Source organism: Saitoella complicata, assembly GCF_001661265.1.
Source record: "Saitoella complicata NRRL Y-17804 unplaced genomic scaffold SAICOscaffold_17, whole genome shotgun sequence".
Taxonomy (NCBI): Eukaryota; Fungi; Ascomycota; class Saitoellomycetes; order Saitoellales; family Saitoellaceae; genus Saitoella; species Saitoella complicata.
In genome coordinates, this window is record NW_017567008.1 from 122582 (window position 1) to 141988 (window position 19407).

Genomic DNA, 19407 nt, shown 5'->3' on the forward strand with positions numbered 1-19407 from the left:
CCGATTGGCATTGAAATGATGCCGCATGCGGGAGACCAATTAGTTGGTACTGAGAATGATCCACGAGCATGGAAAGAGCGAATGAGGGATAAGCTTGACCACGAGAAGATGTTGGAGAAAGGCCAAAAAAACTTGGTGAAGTTCTTGAACAGTTCCTACTGGAATGATTTCCATGCCATGAAGAAACATATGGGAAAGCACTGGGTTGCGCCGACACGTATGTTCCGGCAGGACAAAGCACTATACATGCCGAACCTGAAAGGACGAACGCTGAACACAAGTTCGGCAAAAGACGAGAGTACGACGACAGCTATCCTGAATCACCCTGTCACTCTTGTTTCCATCTTTTCTTCTCGGTCGGCTGAGGAGCAGGCTGCGACGTTCTCCAATGCCTTCAGGGAACACTTTGCCTCTGCCGCAGAAGGTGAGCGACCCGGCATGGTAAGCATCAACGTCCAGGAAAACCCCTTAAAAGCAGCCCTTGTCTGGGCCTTTCTCCCGGGTATCCGCAAATCCGTACCTCCTGAGGAGCATGACAACTACTTCTTCCTTACCAGCAGATTACCAGATGAGCTGAGATACAGTATTGGATACCTTAACACGTACGTTGGGTACACATACTTGTTGGATTCAGAGGCCAGGATCAGATGGGCGGCATGTGGTGATGCGGAGGAGGTCGAGAAGAGTACGATGATCAAGGCTGCTACAAAGTTGCTCGCGGATTACAAGGCTGGTGACCGGCCAGTTGAGAGCTTGAATGAGGCACCCAAGATTGTCGACACAGCTGCGATGGAGGGTGCAAATTCGGAGAAGGCTCAGGAGTTTCAGGCAAAGATTGAGGAGGTGAAGGTTGAGCCCAAGCAGGAAGAGATCAATGTGCTTCAGTCCGAGGTGGATTCACTCGGTGAGCAATTGGCAAGGAAACTGGAACAACAAGCAAAGAACTCAAAATAGAGACAACCGTTCTAGCGTCACTTCCCCTCTCCTAATGGACGCCAGTTGGTTGCATCGTACGATACAGTACACGTGAACACCTTATTACTGCCAAAAAGATCCTTCTATATAACCTTTGCTAGATGCCTAGATACCTTATTTATACGTCTCAGCCATGATCATCACGACCATCGAAGTCCACCCCGTGAAGCCCTTCGCACGCGATCCTTCTCCAGTCTCACGATCGTACTGCTCCCACGCAATGCCCGTCCTCTTCCACTCGTTGAACACGTTCTCGACAACATTCTGTCTCAACTCCGTGTAAATCTCCCTCGCCTTCTCCTGGTTCGGACCGGGCGTGTTGATGTAGTTCTTGTACAAGCTCGAAAGAGCGAGATACTGAATCGGGATCCAGATAGGTCCACGCCAGTAGTTTTCGCCTTGCCCGTAGTACTCATCTTTCTTTGACAAACTCCTCAATCCCCACGGACTCCACAACTCCTCCGGATCACGCATCAAATCCAACACGGCACCCAAATGAGGCGACTCAGGCGATAACAGTCCCAACAGGATCGGAAAGAGGGAGATGTAGCCCTTGTGGCACACATGCACACTCTCCTCATACTCATCAATAGTCGCGTCGCAGTATGCCTGCTCCTCCTCATTCCAATGCAAGTCATCGATATTCCGAATGATCGCCTCCTCGACCCTCTTTAACTCTGCCACATCATCTTCCTCACCAACCTTCTCCGCAACAACCCTCAACGTCTTTGTCATCAACCCCATCCAACTCAACAAATCGACATGCAACTCTCCCGTGTGAGGAGGTCGCGCGCGGGGGTAATCGTCCAATCCACTCGTCAAGCAGTGATCAGGAGTCCGTCCACGCCAGCGGTATCCCTCCTTCATGGAAAACGCCTCGCGATCCCAGGCTTTGATGTCGCCAGCCTGCGTCCTCCTAAACCAATCATAATGCCTCTTCAGAATCGGGTATAGGTCATTCAAGTACGTCGTCGCCAACGTAGGGTGCTCAATATGCGCCGAGGAGAGCATCTCATTCTCAATACCTCCTCCACTCAACCCAATCCCATTGCCATCTTGAAAGTTGAAAGAGGGTTCCGAGCCGACGTTGGCCTGTTGATCCAATCTTTCGATAAACGCAACCACAGCCAACATCAACGTCGGCGGATTCGCATACCTCGTCTCCTGCACCACAAAATCAGCTGGAACCCGACTTCTTGCCTCACTCCCCAAAATCTGCTCCCTCCCAACCCACCCATCCTCATCAACAAGTCCAAACCAACTCTTGACGATCTCCAAGCTAAGATCATTATCCCACAATCCAATCGGGAGGAGATGGAACCCTTCATCCCAGTAGAAACCACGGGGGAAGAAGCATCGGGAGGGGGTTGCTGTGAAGAGGGTTGTTGGGCCTTCTTCTTGAGGGGAACGGGGGGTGGAGAGGGAGGATTCCCAGAAGTTTTCGGAGTCTTCGTCGTGGTGGGTGCGGTCGACGAGGGAGGTACCGTGGAAGTAGCCGACACCACCGAGGAGCGAGGAAAACAACTCGCGGGCGAAAGAGACGTATTCCTCTTTATCGAACGGTGCCTTCAAGGGAAAGACTTCGTCAAATCGCGCCCTGAACGCAGTCTTAATTTCCTCGATCCTCTCCCCCAAACCCCCAGACGTCATAGCCTGCGGCGCACTCCTCGAGGTATAAAGAACATCAAACTCAAAAGAACCCTCGAACGTCTTCTGCACAGCCTGGAAATTACCACTCACCACCCCAGTATTCGGTAACGTGAATATCTGCGCAGGAGGCGGCATATCGTTCTCTCCATACTTCTGACTCGCACTCTGTACCGCCGCCGAGATCTGCTGCAAAATCAAATCCTTTGCGCGCCACAAGGTATCCTCCATCAAGTTCGCACCGACATATTGCGTCTTTTGGATATCTTTCTCGGCGGCAGCGTCGTGGTTAATCACTGGATGCACATTCGTCTTCGGACCATCTGTGATCTCGACTTTGAAATCACCGAGATCGGGGGTCCGGCCACCGATTAGGACGGTACCCTCGATTCCGTCGGTTTCGAGGTCGGAGTCGAGGTGGAGTTGGCCTTGGCCTTCGAGGCCGGTGTAGAAGATTAGAGTTGTGCGCACGTCCTCGGGTGCGCCTTCGATGGGGGTACCGCGGATTCTGACACCCCAGTTGCCGCCTACAATGAAGAACTGTTAGAATTTGTAGTGGAGGGGAGTGAGGAGCGGGGGGGGGAGGGGGGTACCTTTGTCGCCGCCCTCGACCTTGACGAATTCAGTCTCGATCTTGACGCTCATCCCCACATCGTTGATCACCTGTCGTCCACCACTACGGGCATCGTACTCGACCCATCCAAACCCTCGAACATCATCTCCCTGTTCAGCCGAATGCCTCAAATCTATCAATTCACGTCAGCTCCGTAGTCAATTGAAGCACGACAGCATAAGCACATACCCTTAAAATGCGCATAATCATCAACATTCGCCCACATCAACCCCGTCATAAGACTTTTCGGTATCCGCGGCCTAACACCGAAATACAATCCCGGCCTATACGGACCCCACAACAGCGAGGAGTTCGAGGCGGCTGTGATTGCGTTTTCGAGCGCCAGAGTTGATTGATCAACCGTTTCGGAAGCCGAGGCCAGCAGAGCTGAGCCGGCTGCTGCTACCCATAGGATTGGGTCGAGGAGCTTCATGTTGCTCCTTGCAATTGCAATTGGTCGTCAGTGCTCGAGAAACACGTATTGCTTGGGATTTCGCGCCGTTGACGTGGGGAGATGCAAGGGCCTACTGTATATAGGGAACCGGCGCGTCTTGGCTCGACGAACAATCAATCGCTTGATGATACCGCGGATGTTGATTAGAGCATGAGGTCCTTGCTACACGACCTCTTTAACTCCACAGTCCCCTGGCCATATCGTATACATCAGATCTCACCGCATTCAGAAAGTCTTCCCACGCCCTCCCTCCCCCTCACTCCTCCACCATATCATCCAAATCCACCTCGAAATGGTAAACCCTCTCCGGCACCGTATCAAAACTCCCCCTGCCCTCAATTCCGGCCAACCCATCCATTCCCGTCCCCTTTACAACCTCAAATGTCCCCCACGCCCTATACGGGTTCAGCTCAAATTGCCCAGTCCCCTGCGTAATGAACAATCCCCTCCTTCCCTGAAAGTCCTCAGCTTCGACAGTCTCGGCGAATACGAAGGAGGCGTTCCCGTCGGGGCGGTAGGTCATGAGGTATGTGGTTTTGATCAGGGCGCGGAGAGAGGGAAGGGAGTAAGTTACTTGGGCGGGTGTGATGCGAGGGAGTAGGGTTTGGGTGCGGTCTTCAGCCCAGGCTTGGATTTGAAAAGGGGTTGAGAAGTTGAACGTCATCTTGATCTGTAATTGCTCGGGGTATTTGGTGTTGCGATTGGGTTATGTCTTGACCCGTACGGCGCAGGAGTACCACATGCTCACTCCGGGGAAGCGGGGCTGCTACCAGGACCCTGCATCCTCAGAAGCTCGGCAGGCCGTTTTGCGTAGCGATTTCTGCCAGGATGCCGATCTTTGCACGCACCAGACGCGTCGCATGTCCTTCCGGGGTCCATTTGCGCCGGACCGAGGGTATGACCTCATCGGACGTCTTCTCGAATCAATAGCTCTGTCTCGTGTTGACATTATTCTCGACATCAACTATTCATGTATCCAATTGCAATGGCAGATCTCGTTCGACAAAGCTCATTGCAATTCCTCCGCGCCCATGGTCCCCAGCACCCTGTGGCGCAGCATTGTTAATTACGGAATTCACGCGCTGAGTGAACGCGTTCAACATTGTCGCGTCGTCGAAGGCCCATAATATAATCCCCAGCTGTTGATCAGTCATGCCGGGACATCTCGTTCAAAGGAATGCCGGGGTCACGGTTGAGAACGAGGAGAGGATTGTCGCACGTAAGTCAACTGTATACAGGGTTAATCCGTGGATGGAGGGCTGACGTGAATGGTACAGTCAAGAACTCGCAAACGCCAAAGACGCCTGCCACGATCAAGAAGCAGGGGACACTTGATTCTTTCTTTGGTGTTACTCCATCGAAGGCTAAGGCTGCTGTCACTCCTGCGCCGAAGACCGCTACGAAGCGAACAAAATCCGAAGCGACACCGGCGTCCACCAAGTCCTCCGCCAAGCGCCCTGCGAAGAAGCAGAAGATCGTCGTCGACGATGACTTTGAGCCAGAACAATCCGCATCTGAAGCTGAAGAAGATGAAGCCTCCGAGGTTGCCCCATCATCCGCTGAATCCTCGGCCGCCGAGGAGTCCGAGGTCGAGGAAATTCTTCCCGAGGAGAAACCCAAGCTGAAGCAGCGCACCATCTCAAACAAGCGCTCCACCTCCTCCCCAGCCGTCTTTCCCGGTGCAAAAAGAGGCGCTGGAGCCGATTACTCTGATCTCCCACCCATTTCCTCCATCCCAGCTATGTTCCAGGATATGGTCGGTAACATCCCTCAAATCGCCGACGTCGCCAAACACCTCGCTGGACGCAAACTCCGCGTCGCCACGATGTGTTCTGGAACCGAGTCCCCTCTCCTCGCTCTTGGTCTTATCTCCCGCGCGATTGAGAAGATTTACGGGGTCAAGTTTGGCGTTCAGCATGTCTTCTCATGTGAGATCGAGCCGTTCAAGCAAGCTTACATCGAGAGGAACTTCCAGCCTCCGCTTTTGTTCCGTGATATCTGTGAACTCGGGAATGAGAAAGCTACAACTGCTTACGGCGCCAAAGCCACAGTCCCGGGTGATGTCGACATGCTCGTCGCTGGTACGTCTTGCGTCGACTACTCCAACCTCAACAACGAGAAGCAGGACTTCGAGGCACAGGGTGAGTCCGGGCAGACCTTCCGTGGTATGATGTCCTGGGTTATCAAGAACCGCCCCCCTGTTGTCATCTTGGAGAATGTGTGTAACGCGCCGTGGGACAAGGTCAAGAAGGCATTCGAGAAGGAGGGTTACTCTGCCCAGTTCCAGCGTTTCGATACGAAGCAGTACTACATTCCGCATACTCGTACGCGTGTGTACTTGTTTGCCTACTACAAGCCCAAAACCTCGTTGCCGGAGAAGTGGAAGCACATGGTTGCGTCGCTATCTCGTCCCGCATCCTCGCCTCTTGAGGCTTTCCTTCTACCCTCCGACGACCCGCGTATTCATCAAGCTCGCGAGAAGCTGGTTCGAGAGGCTGGATCGGGGTTGGAGCGTCGCGGTCGTACCGACTGGGGTAAGTGTGAGTCTCGTCACCACCGTGCTCGTCATGAGGAGGGACTTGGTACCAACCGTCCCTTGACCGCGTGGCAGCAGCAGGGTGAGTGTACGCTTCCGGACTTTGCCTGGAATGATTGGGGACTTGCTCAGACCGAGCGTGTTCTCGATTTGTTGGATGTTAACCAACTGCGCATGGCGTTGAAGGGTGTCGACTCCGCCTTCAAAACCCTCGTTTGGAACCTCTCCCAAAACGTCGATCGTACCACCGGCTCTGTTCGCCCTGGTATCTGTCCCTGTCTTACGCCCTCAATGATTCCGTATATCACGAATCGTGGTGGTCCCCTGGTTGGACTCGAGGCGTTGTCGTTGCAGGGATTGCCTGTCGAGGAGTTGTTGTTGACGAGGGAAAGTGAGGATAACTTGGCGGATTTGGCTGGTAATGCGATGACCTCTACTGTTGTTGGTGTTTCTATGCTTGCGGCACTCGTGTTGGCGAAGAACGAGTTGAGGTTGGGTGAGGAAGTCCCCATGGAGGTTGATGATGTTGACGATACTGTCGTTGAGATCGTCGAGGCTGTTGTCGGAGAGGAGCAGTTGAAGGAGAAGCCGCTTCGCATCGATTCCGCTGAGAGCGTCCAGATTGCGAAGATCCTTGAGGATGCTCAACGCAGTTCAAGACATTGTGACTGTGAGGGAAGAAGTGGTACGACTGATCGTGATATCCAGCGCTGTCAAGATTGTCATACTACTACTTGCGTCAAGTGTGGTCGTCGTCCTGAACATAACTACACCATCGAGAAGGCGCAGCGTCTCCCGCCTTCGGAGTTTGAGAAGGAACTCTCTGCAGCCTTGCAGATGCGTATTCGCGTCGAAGGGATTACTCGTGAGACTCTTGAGGCAGCGCGAGCGGTGAACGGGGCTAACGTCGCGGACAAGGGTTGGGAAATGTGGAGCGAGGCTGTTTTGAATGCGCTTGTGTCCACTGAAACAGAGTTCCGATTCAAGAGTTTGACCCGTCAGGACATCTGGACTGCGGTGTACCATGCTCCTGATGCTTCGCTTGAGTTGATGTTGAACCCGGCTATGCCGCAATGGCAGTTGTTTGTCAAGGCTCCAGAAAGTGCGCCGATGAACAGCCCGTTGAGGAGGTTATTGGAACAGCCTGTTGCGCGTATGAGGCTCGGTGCTTCGGGTTCATCTTTCTTCGAAGGCAAGTGGCAGATCTGCATTCCTGCTGTGCACAAGTTCTCGATCGAGATCAAGGGGTGCGGAGAGAAGGTTCCTTCTTACGAAGCCAGGATTGGGCTACAGGAAGAGTATGCGAACAAAAAATGGTGGAGTAAGATTAACGTCTCTGTCGTCCCGGAGAGTGAGGATGCGAAGCAATATCTTGATCGTGATATCTCCGGTACCTACACTCTTCATGAAAAGTGCGGTACTGCCATGGGTGCGCTACACAAGAGGGAGAAGACCGATGATCTCGCTGATATCTTCCTCTTCCTTGATCCTACTAGAGCTGGAGAACCCGAGCAAGATCCCTTCGTGTTTTCTTCCAGTATTAGGAGATACAACTACGGAGAGGAGCGGCCTATTATTGCGAGAGTGGACACAAAGTGGCGTCCTAATGCGAAGGATTCTGTACAGAAGATTTCGTGTGAAGCGAATGGTACGTGGTTGATTGTCGATGCTGTCAAGTTTGCGAAATCGGGCGCTGCTGCCAATGCTACGTATGCTATGCCTGACCCTGAAGACTTGAGCGTGAATATTACTACTAAGGGCTGCGAGGCTGCTACGGCTATGCTTTTGGCAAAGGTGCCGCTCAAGGCATCAGCAGATGATGATGACCTGTGGCCTCGCGGTCGATGGAGTGAGGTCGATCTTCAACACAAGGGACGCGCAACCTTCGAAGCTCTGTCCTGGATCACCGAGAGGTTGCCTACTAGTCAAGGTATCTCCGAATGGGTGGATGCTGGCGTCGGGGATCTTGATGCATCTAAATCTTCGTGCGAACGATGTGCTCCTTCGGCACCCATCATCAAGTGGTTGTCTGGCGATAAGGGTTACGTGCCGTACGAGGACCCCATTGAGGCTGGCGCATACGAACAATCGCTCAAGAAGCGACCTTCTCCTTTCGTTGTGCAACTTCGCCTTGAGAACGGGTTTGGTCTGTTACGCATTGGTGCGAATATCACCTCGCTCCTCCATCGTGCTTTGCACCTGCTTGCGAAAACGGGATCGAATAAGACCCAAAAGCCGCGTCTTTCTTGGCGTTTGGACATGAACCATGATGCTACTCGATTCTTCGACCCAAACACTCGCTTCTCGTTGTCGAGTAACAAAAAGGATCCAGAGCATTCTCAACCTCCACTCTGGAGCGAAGAGTTCCCTCTTCGTCCTGAACAGCTTCGTTCTCTGGGATGGATGTTGCGTCAGGAATCCAAAAACGCTCCTCCCTTCATTGAAGAGGAGATTGAGGAGGCCTTGTTGAAACCGCTTGGCTGGAGGGCGGAAGCTCGGGCTACTCGTGCGGTGCATGGCCGTGGTGGTGTCGTTGCCGACGAGGTTGGGTATGGAAAGACTGCCATTACGCTTGGTTTGGTTGCATCTACTTTGGAAGAACCTCTCGTGGCCAGAGACATAAAACCGGAGGTCGATGGTGTTATCCCGGTGAAGGCAACGTTGGTACTTGTGCCCGCTCACTTGACGAAGCAGTGGCCTTCGGAAGTGGAGAAGTTCACAGAGAACAACCTTAAGATTGTCGCTATCCCCACTGTTGCGGAATTGAACAAGCTTACTGTTGCGAAGATCCAGGAAGCGGATATTGTCATCTGCTCATCCAGTGTGTTCGGCAGTGATCTTTACTGGTCGAATTTGGCCGCTCTCGGCGGTAACGAACTACCCAATAACAAGGCTGGTGGACGTCACTTCGATGACAAACTCTCTGAGACGCTCCAGACGCTCAAGAAGCAGGTCATTGCCCTCACAGCCGAGGGTGGTGTCAAACAGGTCTTGAGCAACATCGAGACCGCGCGTGAGGAGGCCGCCGAGCGTGCCGCAGAGGAGGCACAGAGATTACAATCGAAGCGATTGAAGGGTAAGAAGTACCGTGATGCGCAGAAGAAGAAGGCTGCTGGCGATAGTGACAGTGAAGATGAACCTGTGGTCAAGAAGCCCGTAAAGAAAAACGCCCGCGAAGACAAGGACCCTTGGAAGCTCGGCTCTGCTGCGAAGAAAGACTGGAAGCAGTTACACTGTCCACCGCTGGAGATGTTCCACTGGAAGCGTGTCGTCATTGACGAGTACACCTATTTGTCTGGCAGGGAGCATGCTGCAGTTATCCATATGAAAGCCAGTGCTCGTTGGGTCTTGTCGGGTACACCGCCTGTGTTCAACTTCTCTGCCGTGAAATCCATCGCTGTTTTCCTTGGCATCTCCCTTGGTATCGACGATGAAAGTGATTTGTCGAAGAAGCAGAAGAAGGAGCAGACTGCTGCAGAGCGTTTCCACGCCTTCCGTGACGCTCGTTCCGCTTCGTGGCATGCACGTCGCCATGAGGTTGCTCAGGCTTTCCTTGATCAGTTCATGAGGCAGAACGTGGCGGAAATCGACGAGATTCCCACCGAGTATCATCTTAACCGCGTCACTCTTCCTGCGGCCGAGCGTGCAATTTACCTTGAGCTTGAACATTATCTTCAGGCGCTTGACATGAACATTCGTCGCAAAGGCAAGAAGAGTACTCATGGTGATCGTGATGCTCGTCTTGCCGAAGCTCTGGGCAAGAGTAGCTCTTCCGAGGAAGCACTCTTGAAGCGTTGTTCTCATTTCGACCTCGACGAGAAGGATGATAAGGAGAATGCGATTCAAGCTTGTGACATCATTGTTCAAGAGCGTACTGGTCAGCTTGAGGACTGCAAACGCGATTTGCTCAGGATCCTCATCAAGACGAAGGATGCGCACAAGCGTGCGATGAAGGAAGCTCATGGGTTTGGTGAAGTTGCCGATCCTTGGAAGGAGTTCAGGGCCTCTGTTTCTGATAAGCGTTTGGGTGATCTTGAAGCTGCCGAAGCAGTGAGCGACCTCCTCGCCGAAGTTGAAGCTGGCGCGAAAATCGAGAAGAAGTCTAAGTCTTCGAAGAATAAGGATAGATACGACTCCGACGACGACCCTTCCAAGAAGAAACCGAAGACTGTTGAAGAGATCCGCTGGGACGCCCGTGAGCGTGTTCATGGAGTTCGTGCTGTTGCGAAGGAGCTTGTACTTCGTTTCCGATCTCTTCGCTACTTCACGATTGTCCGTGACATTCAGAAGCGCATTGAGCTTGCCGTGGAGTGTCCTGGATGCCACAACCAGATCTCGACCGAAAATGTTGCCGTCATGTCTTCCTGCGGTCACACGGGATGCTATGAGTGCCTCTTGAGATCTGCAGTCGAGAAAGAGCGCTGTGTTTCGGAGGATTGTCTGGCTGCCGCTCGTTCTCTCAACGTCATCAAGTCCGAGACTCTCGGTGTCGAGGATGAGAGTCTTCGTGAAGGCCGTCATTTCGGAGTGAAGTTGGAGAAGGTAGTGCGATTGATTAAGGACATCCCCGAGGACGAGAGAATTCTCTTATTCGTGCAGTTTTCTGATCTTATGGAGAAGGTCGCTCTGGCTTTGAGCGAGCACCGCATCGATTTCCTCCAGGTTGAAGGATCAGCACACAAGAAGTCCTCGAACCTTCAGCGATTCCAGGATGGCCAGGCTCGTGTGTTGTTGCTGAATGCAGGAGACGAGAGTGCGTCCGGTGCGAACCTTACCGTGGCGAACAACATCATCTTCCTGAGCCCCTTGCTCGCTGATACCCAGCAGAAGTACGATGCAGCGGAGACTCAGGCCATCGGTCGTGCTCGTCGTTATGGTCAACAGAAGACTGTTCACATTTGGAGGTTCTTGTCGAACGGCACGATCGACGAGGAGATTTTTGAGAGTAGAGCGAAGCAGGTTACTGGTGGGGGACGTAACCGTACATAGAATATAGGCGTTTTGTCTTGGAGTTAGAAAGGCTATACGGATCGCTAGCGTACTTTACCATACCATTGCAAATAGACTCAGTTAGCATCATCTTCAGTTTCATTCGCGATCGCCCAACCGACAAGAGTCCCCTGGACTGTCACGATATCATTGTCCCGTCGTGAAGAACCACGGCTTTTGTCCTTCTCGATACGCCATGGCAGGCAGCTGAGCAGGGACAGGTATCACCGTCTGTCTTGCCCACAAAACGGTGGTGCCGGCCTGAGCATCGCGTAGCTTCTCTTCTTCGGGTGTAGGCAGCACAACTCCACACTCCCAATTCCAATTCTTCAACTTCAAACCCTTCTGAGCCCTATCCATGGTGACATCACCCCTACTCATTGATTTGGTCAGCCACTGTCAGATGGTGGGAAGATACACGTACCATGCCGAGGAACTCAGGTTGTGTGAGCCGACATACACCCAGCCTGCATTCCCACGAACAGGTACCGAGAACCTCGCGTATATGTGCTACACCACAGCATTTAGTCCGTCGTTCGATCATACCCTGATCAGAGAAGTACCTTATTGTGCATCAAACACCCATCTCTCACGCTCCGGCAGTCCCGCATGAGCTTGCGGGGGAAGTCGGGCTTTGCCCAAAACGTAGGATGTAAGCATATAGTTCCGCCAGAATTTGGCCCACCCCGTGATTTGGCAACTGTATCCGATGTCGGGAAGAGAACACGGAAGCTCCGCTCGATCTCGGCCATCTCGGGGGCGCTTTCAGTGTCGCCTTCCTCTTCGTCTTCCTCATCCGTGGTCTCTTCTTGAGCCCGTTTAGTGCCGGAGATTGTGCCTTTTGCATTTTTGTTTCGGGAATTGCACTCCCACATACGATTCAGCCGTTTCCCTTGCATGGAGCCCATGAGGTAACCCAGAAACTTCGCATTCAGCGAACCTAAAGACGATGTGATATAGTCGACATCAACCTTCTGAACCCCGCCACCAATCTCCCGTACAGCAGTGCCGAGCGCTGGAAATCCGGAATTGTACACGTCCCGGCCAAGGTGATCACCCGCAATGGAACCGACGAAGTGCGCCGTAGCATTGCCGAAGTCGTACTCGTCCAAACGGGATAGTGATGTTTCGGGTATGCCTTGCTTACGACAGAAATGAGTCAGATGCGTCAGGAACTTCGGTTGAGCACTTTCTGCCCCAGGTCCTGTGCGTTTCGGGAAGTCCTGGATAAACGTCGAGTTCTCCATGATGCCCGTCTCACCCCAGTCATACGGAACCAAGTTGGCTGTTGGCACGACCACGCGAACATGCGTTGGATGAAAGAGGATCTGTAGCTTCGAATGCATCAACCTTGCCTTGTCCAGATTTGGGAACACCACCTCCGTGTTCGGGATCATCCGCATCTGCCGTCGAATATGATCCTGTATTTCCGGAGATTTCGCATGTTGTACGAGAACCAAACTCGTCTGTGGTATTTTGAGCTTCGTGAGGACCCATATTACGTCCCATTGAAAGGCAGAGAGGATAGCGTGCTGAAGGGTGTCTTTCTGAAGGACCTCCTCGATTTTGATATGTTGAGGCGTATGTGGATAGTTGTAGACCCAGGTGAGCTTGACAGTAGGATCCAGAAATTGAATGCCGCTATTGGTAGGAGCTGCAACATGTGCCGGGGTTGTACTGGTCTTGGGCCTTTTTCTCTCACCGTCCTCGATCGTTTCGGGATCCAAAGGACGTTTTGTACTGCTGCCAGATGTTCTCAAAGTCGCTGGTGCTTGTCGTGGTTTGTTACTACCATATCCCAAGTCCGTGGTAACCCGGTGTGTACTTTCGCCGTCTAGTTTGTCCTGCCTCCTCCTCTGTCGCTCAAGCCTCTCTCCTTCCATCGCTGCCCTGTCAAGTCTCGCCAAGCCCGGATCTCTCTTCGACATGACCTTCTGCACTGTAACCTCCACAGGCTCTCCTACCGGACTGACTTTCTTGACATCACTCGTCGGAGCGGCCGTATCCCGATCAACCACAGCTTGCAACTGAGGAGCAGGATCCTGCTCTTGCAGTGACATTGCGATAGCCCGTTTCATGTCTTCATCTTCGCTGTCACTGTCACTGATGAGGATAGGACGGGAGCTTTCGCCGGCCATTGGATAAGGGTTGTTGACGTCCTGGAATCAACGTTACGGGGGGCTCCCGCATGACGTCGTAGCCATGGTGAGAAAAATCTGGCGCTCCATCGAAAGAAACGACACCCGGTTGATGAGCTGCTGCTACATTGCATGGGTATTATTATCTAACCCTCTTACTTCCCGACACAAAACTGCCCAAACACAACCCCCAACACCTCCTCCACATCAACCCTCCCACAAATCTTTCCCAGCGCATCAGCCGCATACCTCACCTCCTCCGCCCCCAACACGATATCCGCACCTTCCCCTCTCGTCTCGGCCTCTTCCCGAAGTTTCATGAAATTGTCGAGGTGGGAGATACATTCAGCGACGAGGGTGCGGTGACGTTCGTTCGTGCCGACGACGTCGGTTGTGCCGATGTCTGTCATGGATTTGAGGGTTTGGATGAGGCCGGAGGTGAACTCGTCGATGCCTGTTCCTGTTTTGTCTTTGAGGGTGGAGAAGAAAATGCGCTCCGTTCCGATTCCTGTGGCCTTTGCGTATTCTTTTCTCAACTCTTCCATACTGCTCCCACTCCCAGTCCCCTGCAGGTCAATCTTATTCAACAGAAGAATGGTCGGTCGTGAGTTGCCTGTTCGTATGGGGAGGTGTTGGAGGATTTCGTCCGCGATGTGGACGGTGCCGTGCTGGTGGGTTGTTGTTAGATCGAGGACGCAGACACCCAAGTCACCGCTCGAAACCCTCTCTCGTGCGCGCTTGACACCCTCCATTTCGACTTCGCCCACGTCCTCGCCTTCCCTGATTCCAGCCGTGTCGCCGACAATAACAGGGTATCCGCCGATATCAATCGTAGACTCAATGATATCCCTCGTCGTACCAGCGTGAGGAGATACAATCGAAACAGACCGTGACGCAAGCCTATTCAACAAACTACTCTTCCCTGCATTCGGCGGCCCAAAAATCGTCAAATGGACTCCATTCCTCAACAACTCCCCCCTAACACTCCTCTCCAAATGCCTTTCCAGCTCCCCCCGTAACTCCACCACCTTCTCGACAACTTGCTCGTAAATCCCATCCTCGATCCCTTCGTCTTCGCCGAAATCGATGATGGCTTCGAGGAGGGCACGGGAGTGGAGGAGGGATGTGCGCCAGGTGTCGTAGAGGTCTTTTAGGGCGCCGCCGGCTTGGCGGAGGGCGGAGCGAAGTTGGGTGGTGGTTTCGGCGTTGATTAGGTCTGCTAGTCCTTCTGCCTCGGTCAAGTCCAGTCGACCGTTATCGAACGCCCTACGCGCAAACTCGCCTGCCTCTGCGTATCGTACGTTCAACGGCTTTGTGTTCTCCCCATCAGCGGCCGAGGAGGAGGAGAGGTTGTGTGATGATCCAATGGCTTCCAGCACAGCACGCACGACGGCGTTCCCGCCGTGGGTGTGTAGTTCGATGATATCCTCACCCGTGAAGGAGGCCGGACTGGGGAAGTATAGGACGAGGGCTTTGTCGAGGAGGTCCCGAGTTCTGGGGTGGAAGAGGCCGCGGAGGGCGCCGTAGCGGGCTTTTGGGAAGAGTGAAGGTTTGAAAAGGAGATTTCGCAGCACCTGGAACGATGTCGATAAGCTATCTGACAGTGAAAGGGTGGGAATATATGGGGACGTACCTGTGAAGAGCCAGACCCAGATATCCGAATGATGGCAACACCCGCTTTCCCAGGCGCCGTCGAGAGTGCGTAAATCGTCGGTTTGTCAACTGAACTCTGGAAGCATCTCAATCCTAACGGAGGTCGATCACATCGTATAGGCCGTCGAAAGGCGAGGGAGCGGAACATCGCAGGGTGTATCTATTTTTAGACTCTTGGGGTTTGGGTAGGTGCAGCCCTGCATTACCGGTAGGTCATCGTGCGCTGAGGCAGGGCTGCGAAGTTGCCCCGGGAGACCAGCGGACAACAACACAAACAACTCCCTCGGCATACAATGATCCCAAGATCAGCATTCAGATTCACGTCCTCATGCCGTATCCCTTCAGCCAGAATACTGCCTTCCATGGCCGTGCACCCGGGGTGGAAGGGAACGCAGACACGCTCCGTACATCATTTTGATACGTTGAAGTTCGTGAAGAAGATGGAGGCGGAGGGGTTCACTCAACAGCAGAGTGAGCAGGTCATGGTTGCCATGGGTGATGTGATTGACGAGAGGTTTGTCAGTTGCCGACTTGCGCATGTAACACGTACTGATTAGGGTGATTGACAGTATGCGGAATTTCACGCGGTTGATGGTTACGAAGGAGGATCAAGAAGCGGTATTACACGGACAAAGAGGACTGGGAGGTGATTGGTATGCTGATGAATGTCCATGACAGAACATCTTCACCCAAAAAGTCGACTTAGCTCAACTCCGCTCCGAACTACAAACAATCGAAAAAAACGACGCCAGCATAGCCCGTGATGCTCTCGAACGCCTAACCGCCGAAATCGAAACCCATAGACAAAAACTCCGCGAGGAAATCACAAAAACACAAGCTGGCGTTCGTCTTGATCTCAACCTCGAGAAGGGCCGGATTAGGGATGAGGGTAGTGTGCATGAGTTGAAGATTAAGGAGACGGATACGAGGATTGATCATGAGATTGCGAATATGAAGACGAAGATGCAGGGGATCAAGTTTCAGGTGTTGCAGTGGGTTATTGGTATTGTTACCGGTGCGGGGGCGTTGGTGTTGGGTAGGTTTCGCTTGATACTACAGGTGTTTTACGGAGTGCTAACAGAGGGAATAGCGTACATTCGTTTATATTCATAGGGATTCGGTTTGCCGTCTTCGCGTTTGGAAGAGGTGCAGCTGGCTGGTGTTTGAGGTCTTGGCGGGCTGTGGGCCATTCGCAAGGCAGAAAGACATGTATGAGTAGAGACAGCAAACAGACAGAATGGAAGGCATTACGATACACAAAATCATCGTTGACATTATCTTATACCTTTCCAAATTTCATGGTATAGCCAATCACATGGTCGCCGATAAGGTTTATCTGCAGTTGCCCTGGCGAAAATCGCCTAAACACAAAAAATCGGCTGTAGGCGGCAAAGTGAAGGAAAGCACGAGAAAGTCGGACGATCAAGAAGAAAGTCGCAAGAGTCAAGGAGATTCCCTCTCGACTCCAATTGTATTCCGCTCTCGTCCTTCGAAGTTTTCTCGCAGTCAGGTAGACGTACAACCGCTCTACACCTATACCCTACCCACCGCCTTCGTCTTCTTATCGTCCTCGAACGACATAACCAACCATGCAATCCGACGAAATTATCTGGCAGGTAATCAACCAAGAGTTCTGCTCCTACAAACTCAAAACCAACACCCTCAACTTCTGCCGCAACGAATACAACGCAACCGGCCTCTGTAACCGCCAATCCTGCCCTCTCGCAAACTCCCGCTATGCAACGATCAGGGAACACAATGGTGTCATCTACCTCTACATGAAAACCATCGAACGCGCCCACACCCCCGCAAAAATGTGGGAAAGGATCAAGTTGAGCAAGAATTATGTCAAAGCATTGCAGCAGATCGACGAGAGGTTGATTTATTGGCCGAATCATATGTTGCATAGGTGTAAGCAGCGCTTGACAAAGTTGACGCAGTACCTTATCAAGGCACGACGGTTGGCGTTGAAGCCCCAGCCAAAGTTGATTGGGATTAAGCCGAAGACGGAGAGGAGAGAGGAAGCGCGTGAGCGTAAAGCACTTCAGGCTGCGCGCTTGGAGAAGGCGATTGAGAAGGAGTTGATTGAGAGGTTGAAGAGTGGGGCGTATGGTGAGCAGCCCCTTAATGTCAATGAGGAGGTATGGCGTAAAGTCCTCGAAGCACGTGAGAAAGCAGGTGATGCGGAGGAGGATATCGAGGAGGAAGATGAGGAGGAGTTGGAGGAGGAGGATGAGCTTGAGGTGGAGTATGTGTCTGGTGATGATGAGGTTTCGGATTTGGAGGATTGGTTTAATGAACAGGAGGCTGAGGAGCTGGATCGTGAAGCTGTGGATTACTTTGATGGCGAGAATCAGTATTCTAGCGAGGAGGAGGACGAGGAGGATGAGGAAGATGATGAGGAGGATGTTACGGAGGCCAAGAAGGTCGCTGGAAAGAAGAGGAAGGCTGAGGAGGCGAAGAAGCAGCAGAAGAAGAAGCGTGGACCTAGGGTTGAGGTTGAGTATGAGACCGAGGAGGCTGCTCCTGAGCGTGTTGCGCAGACCGCGTGGTAAACCGCATCGTGGCAGTTGAAGGGGAAAGTGAACGAGAGTGTATAGCATAATTTTGCATACTTTATCATTGGGCAGCGCATCTTGCTTCATTGGCTGGCGTTTCGGTTGGGAATATCAAAATCCGTTATTGCTACTATCTATACTCTGCAGGTGTCCACTTTGTTTCGTTTTGTCGTAGCCACCTGTTCAAAGTGTCTGCTGGATCTTGGTGTTTTTGAAGGTCGAGTTACTTCCCAAGGACCACGTGCTCCAGATTTCTCAAACTCCGTCACGACGACAACCGCGATACGGAAAAAACCATATCGCAAGAACAACGACGACGTCCTACATCTGATTCAGACCAATCCTCCTATCTGGCAGCAAATAACGTCCAAGTCCCTCCTGTCAGCAACGCCGACAACAAGCAACCTCTTATCCCTCCACAGCTCTAATCAATACACCATGCCTCCATCGCGACGGAAGAAGACCCACTCAAAGCCGATCACAGCGACAGCTCAAAGGCCGATCTCAAAGAAATCACAAATGACAGCAACCGTGATCAGGACCTACCACACCCTCCTCAAACGCCACGCTCAAGCTGAACAAGAAGGTGACTTCACCCTCGCAGCCTCCCTTCAGCAGGAAATGGACGCACTAGGTGGTCTGGACGCTTACCAAAAATCGTCTCTGCTTGGACAAGATAAAGGCCGCGGTGGTGATTCGAGTCGCGTACTGTGCGAGTGGTTACAAGAACTTGGGTGGGGGAAGGGCGAGGGGAAGAGGCAGGGGAAGGTGTTGGAGGTTGGTGCGCTGAGTACGAAGAATCAGATCTCGAAGTGTGGGTATTTGGATGTGACGAGGATCGATTTGCAGAGTCAGGAAGAGGGGATTTTGCAGCAGGACTTTATGGAGAGATCGGCGGCGAGGACTGATGAAGAGGTTGGTGTCGCTGAGCACGTTTCTGTGTGATATGCTAACGGATGGCCGGCAGAGATTTGATATCCTCTCATTATCACTGGTATTGAATTTCGTCCCGACTCCAGCTGGTCGGGGAGAGATGTTGCACCATATCCGCAATTTCCTGTTTCCGGCATCACATTATACTTCCTCAAACAAAGAATCGCAAATAGAAGAAGGAGGGCTTCTTTTCCTTGTTCTTCCAGCGCCATGTGTCGAGAATTCGCGATATTTGACCGAGGAGCGTTTAGAGGACATCATGCGATCGTTGGGATACGTGTTGGTGAAGCAACGTACAGCGAAGAAGGTTGCATACTGGTAAGTGAGCCTTGTGTACGAACCTCTTCCTAGAGCGTGACAGCTGATGGGACACGTAGGCTCTGGCGGATGGTCACTGAAGGCAAGGAATGGGGACGACATGGGAGTAAGGCTGTAAGCTGGAAGAAGGAGGAAATGAGAAGCGGCGGGTCGCGAAACAATTTCGCAGTTGTCCTCGAGTAGGCAGTGGAAAGGACTTATGGGGACATACGGGATTTGGCGTTCGTTTAATATTGGAAGCAGCGCAAGTAAGCTCAAGAACCTCTACGCCATTCAACTCATGGCCGCTGAGATCAGATTCTAAAAAAGCGTTCTACTGCCAGATACGGCCATACCATGATGAAAGCACAGGATCCCGTCCGATCTCCTAAGTTAAGCATCATAGGGCCCAGTCAGTACTAGCGTGGGAGACCAGCTGGGAATACTCGGGTGCTGTATCTTTTTGGCTTTTTTGCTGCAACAGCTGCTGCTGCTGTCTCGCTCACGATGTCAGCTGCAGTCTTGTTGAAGTTCTGTCGTCTGTCACGGAAACACCGTAACTTCCTGTTCCCACGCTCGCCGGTGACGAAATCATTCCGTTCGCACGATTGGGT

The 19407-nt window shown here is 52.5% G+C and overlaps 9 protein-coding genes across 9 annotated transcripts; 5 read left to right on the top strand and 4 right to left on the bottom strand.

The window, feature by feature from the left end:
* Positions 1-63: 63 nt before the first annotated feature.
* Positions 64-717, top strand: SAICODRAFT_45651 (uncharacterized protein; the record flags this gene model as incomplete). The annotated part of the gene is made up of 1 exon (XM_019168820.1): positions 64-717. A coding segment is annotated over one exon (654 nt), but the record flags the coding sequence as incomplete, so codon positions are not given.
* A 372-nt stretch (positions 718-1089) lies between these two features.
* Positions 1090-3668, bottom strand: SAICODRAFT_94473 (glycoside hydrolase; the record flags this gene model as incomplete). Its single annotated transcript, XM_019171936.1, has 3 exons — positions 1090-3149; positions 3216-3368; positions 3425-3668. 3 exons carry the CDS (start codon positions 3666-3668, stop codon positions 1090-1092), a joined length of 2457 nt encoding a protein of 818 aa, XP_019023016.1.
* A 277-nt stretch (positions 3669-3945) lies between these two features.
* SAICODRAFT_72195 (uncharacterized protein) lies at positions 3946-4685 on the bottom strand (the record flags this gene model as incomplete). Its single annotated transcript, XM_019170742.1, has 1 exon — positions 3946-4685. Exon 1 carries the CDS (start codon positions 4351-4353, stop codon positions 3946-3948), a length of 408 nt encoding a protein of 135 aa, XP_019023017.1. The 5' UTR covers positions 4354-4685.
* Positions 4686-4797: 112 nt separating this feature from the next.
* On the top strand, positions 4798-11214 carry SAICODRAFT_94475 (uncharacterized protein; the record flags this gene model as incomplete). The annotated part of the gene is made up of 2 exons (XM_019171937.1): positions 4798-4908; positions 4967-11214. The coding sequence occupies exons 1-2, from the start codon at positions 4842-4844 to the stop codon at positions 11212-11214; spliced, it is 6315 nt and encodes a 2104-aa protein (XP_019023018.1). The 5' UTR covers positions 4798-4841.
* Positions 11215-11287: 73 nt separating this feature from the next.
* Positions 11288-13551, bottom strand: SAICODRAFT_139868 (phospholipase D/nuclease). Its single transcript, XM_019165486.1, has 4 exons — positions 13040-13551; positions 11778-12985; positions 11639-11724; positions 11288-11587 (listed from the first exon to the last, which is right to left on the bottom strand). Exons 1-4 carry the CDS (start codon positions 13350-13352, stop codon positions 11362-11364), a joined length of 1833 nt encoding a protein of 610 aa, XP_019023019.1. The 5' UTR covers positions 13353-13551; the 3' UTR covers positions 11288-11361.
* Positions 13508-15295, bottom strand: SAICODRAFT_36006 (P-loop containing nucleoside triphosphate hydrolase protein; the record flags this gene model as incomplete). Its single annotated transcript, XM_019168464.1, has 3 exons — positions 13508-14926; positions 14986-15081; positions 15212-15295. The coding sequence occupies 3 exons, from the start codon at positions 15293-15295 to the stop codon at positions 13508-13510; spliced, it is 1599 nt and encodes a 532-aa protein (XP_019023020.1).
* A 117-nt stretch (positions 15296-15412) lies between these two features.
* On the top strand, positions 15413-16278 carry SAICODRAFT_30989 (mitochondrial protein). The gene is made up of 4 exons (XM_019167812.1): positions 15413-15519; positions 15575-15623; positions 15684-16041; positions 16096-16278. Exons 1-4 carry the CDS (start codon positions 15446-15448, stop codon positions 16116-16118), a joined length of 504 nt encoding a protein of 167 aa, XP_019023021.1. The 5' UTR covers positions 15413-15445; the 3' UTR covers positions 16119-16278.
* A 110-nt stretch (positions 16279-16388) lies between these two features.
* SAICODRAFT_82280 (Mak16 protein) lies at positions 16389-17524 on the top strand (the record flags this gene model as incomplete). Its single annotated transcript, XM_019171271.1, has 1 exon — positions 16389-17524. A coding segment is annotated over exon 1 (930 nt), but the record flags the coding sequence as incomplete, so codon positions are not given.
* Positions 17525-18082: 558 nt separating this feature from the next.
* Positions 18083-18997, top strand: SAICODRAFT_59002 (uncharacterized protein; the record flags this gene model as incomplete). Its single annotated transcript, XM_019169647.1, has 3 exons — positions 18083-18478; positions 18531-18814; positions 18874-18997. The coding sequence occupies 3 exons, from the start codon at positions 18083-18085 to the stop codon at positions 18995-18997; spliced, it is 804 nt and encodes a 267-aa protein (XP_019023023.1).
* Positions 18998-19407: the final 410 nt, after the last annotated feature.

Excerpts from the sequence above, each read along its gene's own strand:
- SAICODRAFT_30989 (XM_019167812.1), top strand. The coding sequence starts at position 15,446 with ATGGAGGCGGAGGGGTTCACTCAACAGCAGAGTGAGCAGGTCATGGTT. Across the intron at positions 15,624-15,683 it reads CGAAGGAGGATCAAGAAGCG|AACATCTTCACCCAAAAAGT; the intron begins GTATTACACGGA and ends TGTCCATGACAG. Across the intron at positions 16,042-16,095 it reads TGCGGGGGCGTTGGTGTTGG|CGTACATTCGTTTATATTCA; the intron begins GTAGGTTTCGCT and ends CAGAGGGAATAG.
- SAICODRAFT_139868 (XM_019165486.1), bottom strand. The coding sequence starts at position 13,352 with ATGGCCGGCGAAAGCTCCCGTCCTATCCTCATCAGTGACAGTGACAGC. Across the intron at positions 11,725-11,777 it reads GGTGTTTGATGCACAATAAG|CACATATACGCGAGGTTCTC; the intron begins GTACTTCTCTGA and ends GCTGTGGTGTAG. Across the intron at positions 11,588-11,638 it reads AACCTGAGTTCCTCGGCATG|GGGTGATGTCACCATGGATA; the intron begins GTACGTGTATCT and ends ATCAATGAGTAG.